The following is an 18,788-nucleotide window of genomic DNA, read 5'->3' on the forward strand; positions in this document are numbered from 1 at the left end:
GAAATATGTTATTTGTGCAAAAATAATAAAAAAAACATTAAACATCTAAAGAATAACAAACATCGCCATCACTGTAAAATATGTCTTTATTTTAATATTTTGAAAACTGTTTAAAAACTCATGAGAACAAACCAATATAAAATTTTGCCATAGGGTTCAGAGCTACTTGGCACTTCCATGATTCACTTTGACATGGGGAGTTTTTCTCGACCGAATGGTCTGAAACTTTTCAATCAAAAGCACTTCAATACGACGCACATTGTGTCCAAATATATGTTCAATAGCTTTCAAAAAACCCCACTGCCGAAGTGAATCAAAAGTGTCAAGAATAGGATTCGGCTCCCTAATAGCTCATTTTACTATTCGTATGGTATTTATTGAAGATTTAAAAAGCAAAAGTTTTTTGCTGGAAAGCAAAAAGTTTATTTTTCGATTATGCTAAATTTAGATATTATAGTCAAAGAACTGAAATTACTATTATTTTGATATACACGTGAATAGCATATTTAGTTATTATTTTGTTATCAATATCTAAATAATAACATATTTTTTTATTTACTGTTGCCTATATTTTTGCTATTATTTAGTTATTACAATGACAAAATAAGGTATTATTTAGTTTTTATACCATACAAACTTAGTTATTACTTTTGTTATTTTATCTCTTATTTCAAACAAACAAAGAACAAATGTTGCTATTCAAACATTCTATTTTAATGGTAAATTTTGTTATTCTTTTGCTATCATCCTCTACCCGGGTATCAGCACACTATTTTTAATTATTCTTCCTCTCTTGTTCGTATAATTCCAGAATCAACTAGCAGCCTGGTCGAAGGACGTTACGGCAACGGAAACTCCAAGCTAATCTACTCCGTTTTCTCGACATCAACCAATGCGATAGCAGGATCGGCGATATGCGCATTCTCGTTACAGGTAACAAAAACCTTTTCCTAAAATAACTAGGCTGCTAGGCTACATGTGTTCAATTACACGAGAGTACAGGCACTGCCAGCCCCAGAACGTTATTGAGTGCAACCAGTAATTGTTAAATTTTCCGAATAAAGCGCCTTTCGGCAGCCTGTTTCCGATTTTCGATGGCTACTTTTCAAAAGCTCTGCGGTGCAAAATATATCCTAATTGATATGCCGGCACGCATTGCCGTATAGTTTGGAATTCGCTTGCAAATTTCTATACCGGCAGGAAGGTAATTGTAGCGCCGAGTGTTGAACTGATAAAGGATTGGTATTTAAAATGTATACGCGGAATTGAGCATGTACCAGAGCGTGCATTAGCGCAAAAATCTTATTTAAGGTCGGTTGTTTCTGGGCCGAATGAGTGCCAACATGGTCGGATTGCGTTTTCATTTAAGTTTTGCAAAACAAAATTCGGTGCATTCATATCAATGATTTCTCAAATGTTTTCTCTCGTTTAAAACATAAAAAGATTTTTTTATTAATTTGTTTTTTCAAGAAAACTATTATAAATTTCGATCTTAGGTGCAAGTCAAAAAGCTAATAGTAGGTTTGATGATCGAATGTTATAGGTGTACAAATTATTTATTATTAAAGTTAGGATCTTCCACTAAAACAAAATTAATAATTATTTTATTGTATGATAGCTTGAACTGTTCCACCTTAACCTGAATCCGCTCTTCGCCACAACTTTTAGCATCCTAATTAAATAAGACTAATTTGAAACTGTTACATGTTGCTTTCAAGTTTCAAATTAAATTGGAATTAGAGTTGAGCATAAGCATAGATGACCGTACAATAGGGTCCCAAAATTTATGATAAAAGCTTTCCCGGTCAAATAATGGCTATATCATATCAAAACTATAATTTCAAAAATTGTTCCGAATATGACCTTTTGAACTTTTGTTCATATTTGACCGTTCACTTAGTCGACAAAAACACCATCGTGGTTCTACTTTTTAACACAGGGGTTGTTTCTGTCTGACATTCCAATTCTAACAATGTATTTTGGAAAAAAGTTTTTTTAATTCTTTAATCGAGCCTTCATGTCAAACACTGTAAAATGCTTTTTCTATGACCAGTATAATAGCCTTCAGATTTGTTGGAACGAATACAAATTGTTGCACGTAATAGTTGATGAGTGGTCGAATGTTCATGGCGGAATCGAATTGTTCATTGGCAAAAACTGTTTTTTTTTTGTTGATGTGGACCATCATTCTGTTCAAAATGACCTTTTCTAAAAGTTCACTAATGGAGGAATGCAAGCTGATTGGACGGATTGGACGATAGCTGGAAGGTTCTGCGGAGTTTTGTCTGGAGGAATTTTCGAAAACGTTCTCTTGATTGAGAATGTTTTAAAAATTCTGATGAACTTAATTTTCTATTGCTTAGCTTAGCTTAGCTTAGACTGACTACACATATCAATGGTTGCTATTCCGTGATTGACCTAAGTCAGTGAAAATGCACAAAGAATCAACTAGAAGTTCGGCTGGGATTGGCCATAATCTTCTTAAGTGTGCATAATTCAGTGCCTCTATTTATGCAGGGTCAATAACGGCGCCGGCCACGTCCTTGCAGTCAGGTGGGATTGGGGGAAGGAATGTTAGTGTGTAACCTTTGCTTTTTGGAGACCGTGTTTGCCTCTGCATCTCCACAAAGGTTACTGGGAGGGATGTTTGTTAATGGGGAGGATCGTTGGGTCATAGGATTCACTTTGATAAGCGATTAGACTATGATAAACAATGATTTGTGAGATATAAACATGCTTATACGTAAATATAATATTTTCATTTGATATGAACAATTTCTATGTAGAGGAAAATTATGCCGACACTTGAGGTGACGAACCATTCAAAGTTTGTTGAACAAATACCTAAATGTAACATTCCTACAGCTGTCAGGACGAAAGCATGTGTTATTATATTTTACTCATTTGAGAAGAAACAAAAAACTCGATTGGTTGGGACATCATAGAACACTCTTATTCTTATGCCGACACTTACAGTGGCGAACCATCCAAAGTTTGTTGAACAAAGTGAACCTTTCGCAAGTCTACACTTGTAGTGTCGAACCATTCAAAGTTTTTTTAATTACAAAAATAAAGGTATATAAGAGGTGTTCTAAAAAAAATGTTAAACATAAATAAATCATGAATCAGAGTTTGTGTCGACACTCACAGTGACGAACCATCCATAGTTTGTTGAAAAATCATATTTACATCCCACCATTGTAACGATTGAATGTGCAGTCATACATATTTTATAGATTAGAAATAGTATCATGAAACGAGCTCACCAATTGATCCGTTATCCTTGACTGAGCAGCCACAATCCACTTTCGGCTTCACTTGTTTGCTCAGCTATAAAAAAGCACTCAGGAAAAAAAAAATAAGCGCGCGACCCAAAAAGAATAAAAAAAAAACTGTTCGGGCTTTCTTGACGCACTGCCCAGGAGCAAGCGTCAAGGTCGAAGGATCAAACAGAACTAACCGATCGCGGCACTTTTTCAGTTACTCCAACCGAACTCACCGATCACGCCACTTTTTCACTTACGAGACCGACGCGCGACATGTTTGATCCTGCCCTCGTCGCTCGCCCCGGCAAAAGCAAGTGTCAAGGTCGAAAGATCAAACAGAACTCTCTGATGAACTTAATTTTCTATTGGACCAGTAAGTCCTAAAATGAAATTGTGCGCGCTTTCAAACAGCAAAGTAAATTTTTGAGCTATTTCGCAATTAGTTAGTAATAATTTGTATCCCTCTTTCAATTCCAGAAATAGATTTTTTTATTTTAAGTGGGGTTCGAACCCACGACCCTCAGCTTGGTCTTGCTGAATAGCTGCGCGTTTACCGCTACGGCTATCTGGGCCCCTAGATCTTCTGCCTAAATCCCCCAAATTTGGAACAACTGACTTGAATCAAAGATCCTGGGCTAGAGACTGCTTCGATTTGGTGATCGGAAAATTTGTCTAGAGTATCGAACTGATTGCTCGTTTCGATGCAATTATCAACATTATCCATTTCGTCCTTGGAAGAAAGCGCGCATTCCGGAGAAACGTCCTTTCTTCATTTTTTGCCTCATTTAGTGACAGGTTTAAATCCCACTGTTTTGGAAAGAACTTGTGAATTCAGAGATTCACTCTTCCTTTTGTTTGTAGTTGCAACCATGTTTAGTGAATAAACGAAAGAAGAAGTGGGTTTCTTCCGAAACGGTGTCCAAGAAGGATTACCACCGTTAGTTTTCACTAACGGGTGGAAACAAGGATCGTAGGAAAATAGGACTAAAAAGTACTGTTTATTGTAATTTTCACAAAAAAAAATCTTGTTTACATTTTTAAATAAATATCAGATCCTAGGTGTTATTATCGGTTGATATCAATTAGCTTTACTCTAGGCTTTACTCAAACTGTTTTAAAACCTAATCAATTCTCCACGCTTTCCACAAGGCTTTTCCGCCACCCACCCATTCCAGTAGTAGGTATTAATATTAGATACGTTTCTCTTCTCTTTATCGCAATCACAGGATATCGCCGACACGTTTGAAGGCAACTTCAAGGAGCAGAGTGGATTAAACTCTAATTGGCTACCTGTTAACCCATCGAAGGTAAGTGTTCCGTCACGCCGCTCGCTCTCTCTTCAACACCGGGGCCATTTATTTGTTCATTTTATGTTGCTCATTTTTCGTCCTGTCTTATTGGCCGAGCTTTCCAGTCAGAGCCTAGCTGTAGAGTAAGATGAGGCAAAAGTTTGTCATTAGTGGGAAAAACAATATTTTCAGAAAAACTATCACAGCTGAAGAGAAATAAATACTACACGGTGGACCTTCAATGTATTAGCATTTTTGCTGATCAAAATAATAACTCAATTTAAGTTATATCAGTTTTGAATTTTTTTGTCCTCATCGATCTTTTGCCGCACCGGTTGTCAATATATCGATATTTTGTGGACAGAAATACTTTTTAGCAGTAACAAAGTGACTCTTGCATAAAAATACAATCTTAATTTTGATCGGAAATTTGCTGAAAAAAGTGTTATTGGTTTTCGCAAAAGTAAGGTAAAACGTATTATTTTGGTGATTATTTCCACACGATCAGATACATTGATAATACATTGGGCCCGCAGTTTTGTCCCGCTGATTCGAGCTTTTTCCCACTATAGGCCAAGAATTGTTTCCAAATATTTATGCAAAAACTAATACACTCCAAAAGTATTTTGTTTCATGCAATCGAACATTAATCAATTTTCAAGTCTTAAAGCAACATAAAGCCATTTCGTTTCCGAATGTCAATTTCTATAATATTTGAAGTGAAAGTCTCTTACTTGAATAGCATTCAAACCACCATGATATTCATAACATTACTCGAATACTTTTTTCAAATCGACGTAAGTAACTTTCATATGGTTTTGAGAAAATTAGTTAGGAATAATCAACTGTTTTAAAATGAATTCCCTTTTCAACATTTTATCGCCGTGTACATCGCTTAAATGTTGCATGCAATCAGCTCGCGTTAAAATACTAGGTAGTTCATAGCACCACGTGATTATTGAGCTGAAATTGAATTCAGGTTACTTCTGCGTCCATGAGTCCTTTCGTGGCGTAGGGGGTAACGCGCCCTATCTAGAGAACAGGGAGACGTGAGTTAGATTCTCACCGACTTTTTCGCAAACTTCACATCAATTTGTTCATTTGATCCAATTGCAAAGTATATGTAATGTTTAGTTTTACGGTAGTTGTTAAACATCCATTCGGCTAGTTAGCCGTATACCACGAATCATAATTAATTAAAACAAGCTTCTATCGTTTCCAACAAAAATTGTATGACGAAATGATAAGCCGTTTCATTCAGTTACGACGTTTTTGTACCAGTGTAAACTCGGCTCAAATAGTGTTTTGTTTTGATTCGTGGTTAAGTCACTTTCTCTCCATACAACGTGAAAGTAATAGTTAGGTTGCGAACATTGAAAATCTTACTTACGCCTCTACTTACTCTACTTACTAAATCCTGAAATTAATCGATCGAAAAGTGAAAAATCGAGTTGGTTTAGAGCGAAACATGTAGAATTTTGTCTGCAAAACATGTAGGATTGATAGAGTAAGTTTGTTTACTTTTCTTACTTAAGCCTGTTTGACTAAGTTTTCTAGATTTGTTTTGAATTGAGCTAGAAATCTTAAAAAGAAAATTGGGCCACACCTTACACTATATTTTTTAACATTTTCTATCCAACCGAACCCAACATTCGGTACACTCAAACACCTTGGCTGAGGTGCCTTCGGGCCGTAAGGCGGCAGCATAGAAGAGGTTCGCTTTCCAAAGCTCTTACAAATAGGTGCTTTTGATGTAAATGATCAAAGGCATCAAATCTGAAGCCCGTGTTGAATTCTTTGCAGCATATCGCCCCTCACGGGCACTTTGAGAAGGAAGATTTCCCCGTCATGCATCCACGTCGTCTGGTCCAAACCGCGATGGAGTGTAATTTCTTTGATACTTTTTAGACATGAGACGGGTAGTTACATATTCAAACTCCGCCTCTCACGCTTCTTTGCGGAACATTTTAACGATAGATAAAGAAAACGGATACCCAAGTTAGCTCTTTGCGATGGTTCTATGAAAAGTCAATCCAAGTGATAACATTTAATGACATGTCTTGGATGTATTAATAGTTTCGTGAGTCTGATGATCCCTATTACGCAGCTGTTCAAAGTGTCATGGAAAAGCGCCTTGTGAATAGCAAAGTGAAATTTTAGTTCAAGAAGTTAACATGCGCATTAGGGCGGTTCAAAAAGCTTTGTAAATCCAATCTAACATATCTACTACGATAAAAATAGTAGTCCGAAATATTTTAAGCCTCTTTGGAGGTGATTTTAAGGTGGCCTCGAGACGTTGCAGGCAGATTATGAAAATTAGTATCGAGAATTTTTGGAAATTATTCTTAAAATGTTTGTTAAAATCAATTCTTCAAATCATAATGAAGGAAATTGGCGAAGAAAACAATTCAATTCGATGGATGCAAGAAAAGATATTTATGAATTTGTTTTCTAATATTTAGCTACATGTAAGATTGGGACCTTCCTTAGCCGAGTGGTTGGCGTCCGCGGCTACAAAGCAAAGCCATGCTGAAGGTGTCTGGGTATCGATCCCGGTCGGTCCAGGATCTTTTCGTAATGGAAATTTCCTTGACTTCCCTGGGCATAAAGTATCATTGTACCTGCCACACGATATACGAATGCGAAAATGAAAAAGAAGAAGAAGACGTTAGATTACAGTCCGGCAAACTTATGCATACATTCTAAATAAAATTAGTTCAAAAAGGATTTATTTCTTCATTATGATTAAAAGAATGAGTTTTCACTATGACATGATAAATTTAAACTTTATACTTATATGATAGGGTACTCAATTTCTCGATAGTGAACCTACATCGTCATTGGGCCCCCTTTAAACTCCTCCGGAAAACCTCAAAATTTTATAGTTTTATCATGAGATTGATAAGAAATATGGAAGATTGTATTTTTAAACTTTGTTTAATTTTAAGGATCTCGGGATCCCTTTGTTTTGGTATGCTCTGTTTTTGCCATGTTCCCTTTTTAGCAATCCCCCCCCCCCATTTTGGCAACAAAATGGAAACCTTAATGAAGAATGTTGCTGAACAAACAAATCTCTTATGAGCTAATTTTGTGTGGGATATTTGTAGATATTTACAGGGCTATAATCCCATATAAAGCTAAAAAATTGCAAATAAACTTGTGAATATCTCTTCTTTTATCGCGCTCTTCAGCAACATTCTTTGTTATGGTTTGGAGAATGAGTTTGCACTATGGGATAATATGTTTGTACTTAAAACTGAAGTGCTAACGTGTTTGTAACATTTTTCAAAATTTCTCCATAGTAATTTCCATATAAACCTACTTTTTTCTTGGGCTACCTTTAAATAACCTCTAGGTAGCTGAAAATTTCATGGAACACTACTTATATGGTAAGGATGGTAAGAAAGATATGGGAGATTGGTTTTTCAAACTTTTTCAAATTTTGAATCGCCCTAGTGTGCATATTTTACTATTTTTTTTTATTCCAATGCGTTATATAATAGCCCACCATGACAAATGTTAGCACAATCCAAACTACTCAATAATATAATTGAATCGTACGATACATACGTTTAAGAGTGTTTTAATTCCCTTGTACGTTTCTACTTGGTTAGAGATTATTTAGAAGAGATTGGATCTTCTCTTCTATACAAGATTTTCAATCAAGAATGTTTCTTACGAGCTAGGTCTATGAGATTCCTAACTGTGCCCTGGAGAGTCGTTAAGGGATTCTTGAATTTTATGGAGCTCCTCAGAACTTTCAAACGATTCTTAAGAGTGTCTGGTGATTCTTAGCGGACACTGAAAAGTTCTTGTGGAATCCTGAGAACGAATAAATATTTATTTGGGATGCTGAGCGAAATATGATAATTCCTTATAAACTCTCAGGATTTCTAGAACGTTTTGTAAACTCCTTTCGGGGTACTGTGAATTTTTAGTGGTTTTTTGAGTACTTCTGGCGAAATCTTGGGGGTTTTTAACAGGTTTCTAGTTCCAGTAGCTTCCTTACTAGCACCTAAAGATTATCTTCGTGTTCTTGAGGTTCTATAGCAGAATCCTGTGAATTTCCGTTGATTCCATAAGGTTAGTTAAAACATATATCAAGCTCAACTTCTTAAAAAAAGCCATAAGAATTCATTTCAAACACAAATTACAAGAAGCCTATGTAAATTCTAGGAAATTACGGACAGCATTTATGGATCATGAGATATAGCTGTTCATGTTTGCCCTATTGACTGCAGTCAATCATTAGTTATGAGATGCTTTACTTTGTCGGAAACATAAAGCAAAGAAGCCATTCCAACTTCCCGAATCTTGTCAAATTTTAGGCGAGGGCCTTAAAGTTGAACAGATTTTAAATGTTCAATAAAGTAAAAAAAAACTTATGCGGTTTTGTGAACCTCAGACCATTTTTGTTAATACGTTGTTATAAGAATACATTAATAAATTTCATTGTTTTTTACTGATCACTTCTTGAATAAAGGTCACTTATGCGATTACTGCTTTCACATGACCCACACACACACAAATAGTGTATTAATTTAAAAATAAAATAAACGTTCCAATTCTGGCATTGTTACCGTTTTTGGCATCTGGAAATTTCGACTGTGTTGTCAAAAATGGAATCCCACTGTTTATTTATTTCATCAATCAATTGTAGACGACATGTTTGCTTAAGTCTATGTTGTATTACATCTTAAGGAGTTAAAATATTGTCTTAGCTTTGTTCGTGACATCGTCGGATCCATTTCTGTGCAATGCTGATTGTAAAGAGACATCTTTTGCAATCATCGGGCCGAATTTGGCATAGTTAGTTCGGTCATTATTTGATGCAAATAAATTCCAATTTCTTAACCGTCCTGCAGGCGTTAGAAATTTTAACTTGATAAAGATTGGTGGAATCAATACGATACGCTACAATATCATTGACAAATGAAATCATGGCTAATTCGTGACGCTCATTTAAAGTTTGAATGCCAATAAGCATGCATCAAGCCTCATATAATGACAGTGGAAACGTTGTTCAGCCTAATTTGCGTAAGGCATTTAATAGGAGTTGCTTTTGATTGATGAATGTATTTTTATATGTGGAGATCACGAAACACTACAATATTCTAGAACTGATTTTACATAAGCAATGTACAAGGTTTTAATCGTATATGGATCCCGAAAATTGTGTCTGAAACGCTTTATGAAGCTTAACATGCTGGTTTCTTTATGGATAATCGTATTATAACGTCTTTTTGAGAAATAGCCCACCCACAGTGGTTCAGATTTAAAATTTCTTATCAGAAAATTTGCATTCCTAATATTTTACTTTTTTTTAGCCAAAAATATTGTTTCGGGACAGGATTAAGAATTGAAGACTCTATTTTGGAAAATTCACATATTTTTAGTTCCCATATTACAAAATTACTGTTTACCATACATCTTCTTCTTTCTGGCGTTACGTCCCAACTGCGACAAAGCCTGCTTCTCAGATTAGTGTTCTTATGAGCACTTCCACAGTTATTAACTGAGAGCTTTCTATGCCAATTGACCATTTTTGCATATGTATATCGTGTGGCAGGTGCGATGATACTCTATGCCCTGGGAATCGAGAAAATTTGCTTTACGAAAAGATCCTCGACCGGTGGGATTCGAACCCACGACCCTCAGCTTGGTCTTGCTGAATAGCTGCGCGTTTACCGCTACGGCTATCTGGGCCCCACGATATACCATACATATTGAAGCTTTCAAATTTCTCAAAAAAAAAATACGTTTAGTCAAACTTAGGCAAGAGGAATCTTCTTCAATAGAGTCCTTAGTCTTGAAATTGTGTTTGTGCCAAATATCTCCGCGGGAAGCTGCGGGAAGCGATTTTTACGGAACAAAGAAGCTATCCTCTTATTTTTCGGCATACCTAATCACAAAACTGTTGATTAAATAAGGTTAACCCTCTAATACCCAACCCCGCCTTTAGACGGGGTACACTTTGGAATTTTGTGTATATTTTCGTAGCTCGGAAATCAAAATGACTTGGCTTAAACCTTGACTCATAACACGCATATGAGACAAGATTTTTATGAATTTTGAAACTTTTTTGTATTTTTGAAAATTGTTTGAAAAATTGTATTCTTATATAATCTACAAATGCCTGGGGTTAATTTAACGTTAAATATAAAAAATCGTACCTTTTCTATTTTTCTACTATTAACCTATTACAGAAGAAGAGCTTGGTGGTATTAAAATAATTCCAAACCTGTGTTTCCGGTAATTACACGGAAAATAAAAATATTTTCAGAAAAATATTTGAAATTTATTATTTTTAAAAGTACCGTGAAAACTTGAATTTTTATTGTTGCCAAAAATCAGTAACTAGAAGAGGCTTCTAGGAAAGGATAGGGATGTTCAAAAATAAAAATTATAAAAATCAAAAACCAAAATTCATAGATTTGCGAATAAAAATAAATCATTGCCCAAAACGTGTTTAGAACGATTTTAAATAACTAAAAATGATATTTAGATCGAAAATAAAAATTTGGGTATTAGAGGGTTAACGACACTAATATATTTGCATCCGAAAATGCTTAAGAATTCGTCATCGAATAAAGCACATTATGCCAAACATTATGAAACCCAAATATACACCGTTTTTGGTTAAGGTGAATTAGTCGGGTTTTGATACAAAAATAAAGGATTGTAGAGATATACTGCTATTTCACGTTCTAAAATGTTACAAAATAATTTTCTTTTTAAATTCTTGTATGTTGTCTTAACAATATTATATTGTAGATGAATCTATGACTATGTTTTACATCTTTAACATATGTTTGGAAATTGTGTTTTGTCAGCTTTTTGAAAAACTAGACCTCTGTGCATCCTTATTTTGCTTTTCCTACTTATCCCTGCTATATAAGCCTACAAATTATTTCAGGCTAAATTCCAACGTTTTTGGAACCAAAACCTGCTAAGTAATTCAAGTATGCTCCACAATTTGTTTTTCAACGGATATTTTCAATAATTTCTACAAATGTTCGTCGGTATTCAGTGTTCTTCAGTAACTTTTCATGATTATTCTTACATATACAATCATACCTCGATGTAACGTAACCTCGATATAACGTAGCCTCTTTATAACGTAAATAAATGATATAACGTAATTTTTACCTCGATATAGCGCTATTTTTTTACCTTGATGTATTTAAAACTGTTTCCAACGAATTCTGGATTGAGTTTTCAAGAATCTGGCATTTCAGCAATTTTTTGAAAGATACATCTATGAATTCTACTGTGCAGAGGCGCGTCCACGTTCGAAACCATGGGTAGGACAAACGTTGGAAAATATTTGGTGCACATTGAAGCTAAGAAAAATTTTAACCCTATGGAATCCTAGACTGGAAATTTCAAGTTACCGTATTCAAAGGGCTCAAACGCAAAGGGGTGTAAGTGACATTCTGGTCGGTTTTGAGTTGAGGAAATTCTTCTGTTTCCAAGCGTTCTAAAGATATTTTCAAGTGACTTATCCGCTCATTAGACGAAATAACATGATTGTTAGAAAACGGGCTTGTTTTTATTTTATGGCTCTCATACAATTTGTATGGAATGAAAAATTTCAGTTAAAGTTCGAAGTAGATTTTCTCAAAAATGAGTTTTTTTTTCACTGACACCCCTTTGCTTATAACCCCCTCATTTTCACGCCAGACTACGCAAGTGGCTTAAAATAGGAAATTAGAGACCTATTGCCTGAAAAAAGAGACTTTAAAAGGTTCAGAAAGAGGTTATAAACAGTCGTAACAGGAACCAAGAAAACAAAACGAAACCTATTAGAAGCCAGGAGTTCAGGCAGTTCCTTCTTGAAGAGTTTGATTCTTCATAGCATCAGAGAAGGCATTTCAAGATCCAAGATCTTTTTGGAATTACGTGATTTTCCCCAGGAATTTCATCTGCAATTTATTAAGATAAAATGTTTAGATGTTACTCCGAAAATTTCCTAAAGAGTTTGACTAGGGAATTTTGTTTTGGATGCCTCAAGAATTCAACCTAGATTTACCCAAAGAAAACCACAGAAATAGAATTTCTTCGGAGACTCATCAGAATTCCTCCTGAAGCTATTCTTAGGGGTCTCTGAGATAGAATTCATGAAGAGCCTGTTGGACCCTTTATAGTCTCTAAAATTTCTCTGAAGCATAGTTTAATTTATTTTACAAGCTTTCTGCTGACCTTATTTTTTATATATTTTTTGCTAAATCGTGGGTAGGACAATCCTTTGAGTGTCCTACCCAGATGTTTTTGTGCGTAGTACATGTCCTACCTGTCCTACCCACTTCCCGCGCCACTGCTACTGTGCCTTTGATCAAGAAATTTACCAAATAATTTCTCCAGAATATAAAGTGAATTATACCATAATTCAAATCATTCCGCTCACGATACTTTCCATTTTCCAGAGTTTCTGCAGGAGTTTATGTCTAGAGATTCACAAATTGGTTCTGTCGACATGAATGCACCAACTGGTGTAAATGTCGCAAATAAAACAAAAAACAGAATTCCAACAATTTTTCACGGTTATTTCCAGTAGCCGTGTTAAAAAACAATCCAGAAATAATTCATGGAATGCTCTTGATGTTAAAAAAATCGTGCATGTATTCGGCCAAAAACCTCAAAAACTATAAATGTTCATGATCTGCTCAACATTATTTTTTAACGATTTCTGACAGATCTCATCTATTAATTTCTTTAGAGTTTCTTCGAGTGTTCAAGGAATCCTCCAAAAAAATTTCCGGAATGTATTTCTTAAGGAATCACTCCAAAGGAGACGTAAACATAAATTATTAAAAATAATGAAAGAAGGACTGAAAATGCCTGCTTGGTAAATAAAATCAATCGAAGGTTCATTTTCTTATCAAGAAAATACATGTTGAACGAAATTTAGAAACACATATTTTGCTTCGGTATAACGTAACGAAAATAAAAAGCAAGTTACGTTACATCGAGGTATCCCTGTAAGTGGAATTTACTCTTAACACATCAATCATGTTTACACGGTTTTTGCTGTTTTTTTTTGTATTTTGAGGTCTAAGATTTTTTTGGTGCATATAGTCATTATTTTGAAAAGTTTTCAAATATGATGACAAATAATGGCAAAGCACAACCATATTTTTCTGTATAGAAGATATATGTACACAGCCCTGAGAATAAAAAAAACCTCCTAAGATCTACGCAGCTTCTCTGAGGTAATGAAATGTGTCACTAATTACTTTTCGATGCAGTCCTCACATAAATACTCCAGAATCTTAATTTCATATCAAAGTAGAAAGTTTCTAATAGGCATGCAATTCTAACTCGTTTTTTTCTTTTCATTTTTCACAACCAAACAGGTACCGGATCCACGTCCTGGCTCGTGTCACAACGATTCACGAACCCTGCCGGATCTAACACTCAACTTCAAAAAGACACATTCGCTGATGGATGAAAATGTGCCAACGTTTTTCGGTTCACCGATTTTGACCCGAGTCAGCACGGTGTAAGTATAAATGCTAGGTTTTTTTTACTGAGGTCGCGCACTATGTGCAAGTAATGAAAATTTCGCGACGAAATTCCAAGCACTTTCCTACTGAACAAAACTCGACCTAAAAGTGATAAAAAATTAAGGCAACAGACATGAAAATTTCGAGTAAGAAACGATTGAGTCTACAGTCAATGACAAAAGTTAATAATCAAATGCTGTTTTTCCATACAAAATTCCCAAGTTTGGGAATCTGTATCTCAGCTTCTGGTAGGCCGAATTTGCTGAAATTTGGATGACGAACTACAAATAACCTGAAGTTTTGTGTGTACTGAGCTCACTAGGTTTCTGTCATTTTCGGAGAAGATTCAGAAGAGCCGAGCACGTGGATTTTTTTCATAATTTCAACCATAATTTGTCCATCTTTACGACGCGTAGGCGTAATGAGTTAATAATTTAATAACCATGCGGATTGGATTACCGAACAGCTCAATATAAGCGTCAATGCAATTATGTAATAAATTAAAAAAATCGTTTGTATACAATAACACATGGTCTCAGTAATGAGAAATTTGTCTCCAAAATTCATTCTATTCGAAAAAGATGTTGGACTTTCGTCGCGAAATTTTGATTTCTGGCCCACAGTGCCGCGGTCGCCTGCACTCTGTTAGTTAATTTAGCATTACCGTTCGCGCGCTCACGGTGTATGCTAATTTGACGAGATTAATTAAATCTTGCGGTCGGCTATGAAATGCGCATAATTTATGCGATTTGCACCTTGTCAGGCGTGAACGTGTTTCTCCATACTAATTTTCGTCCCATTTCGCTTGACTTTCCGGTTCCGCTGCATGCCTTTTTTCCTACCAGCTATCGATTCACCGCCATCGCCGTCGATCCGCAAATTAAAACTCCCGGCGGGAAAACCTACGATGTGATATTCGTCGGAACAGGTAAGGGCCAAAGTTAATGAGACCTGAGTTGAGTGGGTGTTAACTTTTAATTCGATCCATCTTACAGACCACGGAAAAATCATCAAAACGGTGAATGCAGAATCAGCCGACTCCAACAAGAAGGTCACCTCGGTTGTCATCGAGGAGATCGATGCTCTTCCAACTAGTGAACCGGTGCGGAGCTTGGAAATCGTTAGAACCATGCAATACGGTAAGTTTGATATGTTCCTTCATAAAGTGGTAAGACGAGAAATCTGATGTTTGACAAAAATTAATTTAGAATCATATGATATACAGTGATGGACAAAACTTCACGAACACCTCTTAGTTTCATAATCGTTGGTTTTCAGTATTTTGTAAGTACAATATTCTTCCAGCAGTACAATGCAGTTTAACACTTTCTTTCTCAAGGCTCATTTATTTTTTTTTTTGAGAAAAAGCATCTTATACTAATTTTTGAAATTTGCATTTATATACGAAAGAATGTTTTACAATCACAATAGCAATATGCTTAAAGTGTAGCAATTTATCGATCAACATAAAAAAACTAATTTGGTGGTCTTAACATTGTATCTATCACTGTATCTCCTGAAGTTCACTATCTAGTTCAGCTCCCAAGTTCATTATAATTCCTTTGTTCGACTGCATGGTGGCGCAATCCGATGCAATGCGATACGCCATGCAAACAAAGGTTAGAAAAACGCAATGATTTATCACAATCGCACAATGGGATGGAAAGCAAGATAAGACAAAACTCAAATGACGAGCATCCATTGGTTGTTTCCGTTCCTTGGCGCTTGATTTTTTCCTACCAGAAACAGTATCCTTAAAAAAAGAAAGAACACTCCACATCGCTATCCATTTTGCTGACGTTGATGATGATGAGATGGTTTGTACAACGAAACGGCGGCAATCGTTGGGAGAAAATGAAACCCATTTCTTCTTCTCCAATTTTCGATTATTGTCATTAGTTCAATTTCACCAGAGTTCAATCAGTCCGAAATAACGTTAAATTGTGCCAAAACTGATTCAAAAGGCATCATGTTCGAAGAATATTAGTTGGAAATCGAATGCAGCTAATTCCCTCCCCTTGGTTATGCGACCTTTTTTTTCTAATTGTTTATTTATTGGGCTCAAACGTGTTTAACACTTTACGGAGCCAATGGTCATTTAAATTGTATTGTTGTTGTACAATTTCAATTAAACTATAATATGAAAAACTAACATGCGGACTAATCCGATATATCGGACTTCGAACCGATAGACGACAGTCGGGATGAGCTTCGCTGCTTTTTCTCCTTAGGTGGCAAAATACTCCTAGACGCCTTGGCCTCCAAGTCACGTTTCTTCTGCGGCTCCGTTTCGTCTTCCACACTAATCTGTGCAATCCCTGCATACTGCGTATATGTCTTTCCGTTGGCCCTCCAAAATCTTATTGGCACTGGTTTGGCCTTGGATTTCGGTATATCTTCCTTCTCCTGAGTTTCCGCGTATATTTCTTCCGGCACAATGTTTTCCTCCTCTAAAACCTCTATCTCCAAAAGTTCCGTTACTTTTTCAATTTCCATTGATGTATTTTCTTTCACTACACCAGCATAGGTGCATGGTTCTCCCATTTCCGTGTCACCATTCCGTCGTTGAACCTTTTTCTTGGGACAGGCGCTCATCTGGTGTCCCTTTTCAGCACAAATAAAACACTTTTCCTTGTTTCCGAAGTAAAAAATGTTACCTCTCCAGTTGAGGAAATAAAGCACTGGTGGTATTTCAGATTTGACGTTCATGTACACCCCACGAACGCCGTTGTATATGTCCAATCCAAGACCAGCAGGAAACTTTTCCCGTATCACACGTTTAACTTCTCCGTACTTGCCTAGTACCAACGATATTTCTTTATCGGGCAGCTCCGGTGGTAGTTCACACACTCGCACGTATTGAAAATTGCCTTCCGCATCTGATGCTTGCACCACCACTGTCGTCCCATTCGCGTATTCAAAACGAAGTGGATGTGCATTGTTCTCCATTGCTTGCTTGAACGCTTTTTGATTCTTGAATTTCAAGTAAACACTGTGAGTTTCTGCTCGTCTGTACAGCGTATCCATTTCGATGGTACTAATATTTAATGCTTTGACAAATTTGGCGATTTCTTCATAAGAGGGCCGCGCAGATTCCGGAGGAAAAGCAAACCTCACCGTGTTCTTAATTTCAACCATGTTCAAGCACACTTATGGATTTTCAACAGTAGCCAGGAGAGACGGTTATGCGACCTTGCCGCGATGGGAGGGCATAATCCATTAGCCCATATGATGGAAACCAAAGGCGTAACCTGTAGTGGTGGTATCACATTTTGGCACTTTTTGCTTAAAGCCGCGTCATAATTCATATGGCATAGACGCAATAATATCTCGGATGTGATCCAACGGACATTCTGCGTCATTGATAGAATTGATGCCCATTTCAAATAATTAATCTATTCGAAGTGGACATTAATACTATTGATGACGTTCAGTTTGCCTTTTGCTAACCAGAATGATCCGTAGCCACTCTTACTATTAGCTAGTTAGATACATCGTTATCATATACGACGTAGGGAATACATAGAAACTCTTAGGAAAATGACTAGTAGATTCACTGAGTAGAAATAAGTGGCGACAATCTTATTTTAATATGGTTTTTACATTGCCATAATAAGAAATACCTCTTTTGTAACAGCGGTATAAATAATCTAATTCCAGCTTCATTTTCGCAAAATTTACAAGTAGAATGTAGGCGTTGTGAAGCATTGCATTTGCCACCGAAAAGTGAATCATGTAGGAGACTGTAATAGAAGCCTAAGGTAACTTTTACTCTTCAATATTCACTATAAAATGACTATGGAAAGTAAGACGCTGAGATCGATCATTAGGGTACACTTGCTAGTTTCGAAAAATTGTTGAACAGACAAGGAAAGCGACTTTTTTCTTTAAGGATATATGAACGTAATGACCAATAAACACTTTTAACAACAACAAAAAATAACTAGAACTACTACTAAACAGCCTAATTTTGTTAAAACTTGACGACAATTGACATTTAAGACTCTAATCTTACGTAAAAGACAGGAGTAATCAGAATAGCACTTGAATGACAAATTATTCAAAACCATTTCGACTAGACAGTATTAGTAATGACACTACTACACAACTATTTCAAACAAATTCTGATGGAGCTACCATACAAAACAAACAAAAAAAAATCGAATGCAGCTATTTTAACCTTTTTCTTGTCTTATTGACATTACGTTCTTAATTTGTTCATGTTTGTAAATTTAACTCTCCATTCCATAAGGGTTCTTCTTCTTGGCATTACGTCCTCACAAGGATAAAACCACAGATAATAACTTAGAGCTTTATTTGCCAAAGTTGCCATTTTCGCATTCGTATATAGTGTTACAGGTACGATGATACTCTATGCCCAGGTATTCTTATTACACCAAGCTGAGAAGCAGGCTTTGTTCCAGTGAGGACGTAATGCCAAGAAGAAGAAGAACTTTAAATGCAATGGAAAAGCTTTTCAAGAGCGGACCCTTTGGTCATGAAGTAATTTTAAAAAGGTTATAAAAAGGATTCAAAGGAGCTAGTTTGAAATGTTTTGTGAGCTTAAGTGTGAATTGCTGAACTTATTTTTGAAATCAAACAACATTACAGACATAGATTTTCATTCATAAAACCGTTTATTCTCGTAAAAACGTGCTTATTTCGAGTAAAATTGCGTACAATTAGGCGTATTATGCTGATTTACAAAGTTTAGTTTTGCATTAAAA

General features: G+C 35.9%; 1 protein-coding gene across 5 annotated transcripts in view; it reads left to right on the forward strand.

The window, feature by feature from the left end:
* Positions 1–18,788, forward strand: part of LOC5575438 (semaphorin-1A) — a 612,610-nt gene that overhangs the window by 554,568 nt on the left and 39,254 nt on the right. For all 5 annotated transcript variants that reach the window (XM_021844666.1, XM_021844665.1, XM_021844669.1 and 2 more), the window contains exons 9-13: positions 812–933; positions 4,493–4,573; positions 13,912–14,057; positions 14,907–14,989; positions 15,057–15,200. In XM_021844666.1, the coding sequence (XP_021700358.1) occupies positions 812–933; positions 4,493–4,573; positions 13,912–14,057; positions 14,907–14,989; positions 15,057–15,200 (576 nt within the window). The remainder of the gene's footprint in view (positions 1–811; positions 934–4,492; positions 4,574–13,911; positions 14,058–14,906; positions 14,990–15,056; positions 15,201–18,788) is intronic.

Source organism: Aedes aegypti, chromosome 2, assembly GCF_002204515.2.
Source record: "Aedes aegypti strain LVP_AGWG chromosome 2, AaegL5.0 Primary Assembly, whole genome shotgun sequence".
Lineage (NCBI taxonomy): Eukaryota > Metazoa > Arthropoda > Insecta > Diptera > Culicidae > Aedes > Aedes aegypti.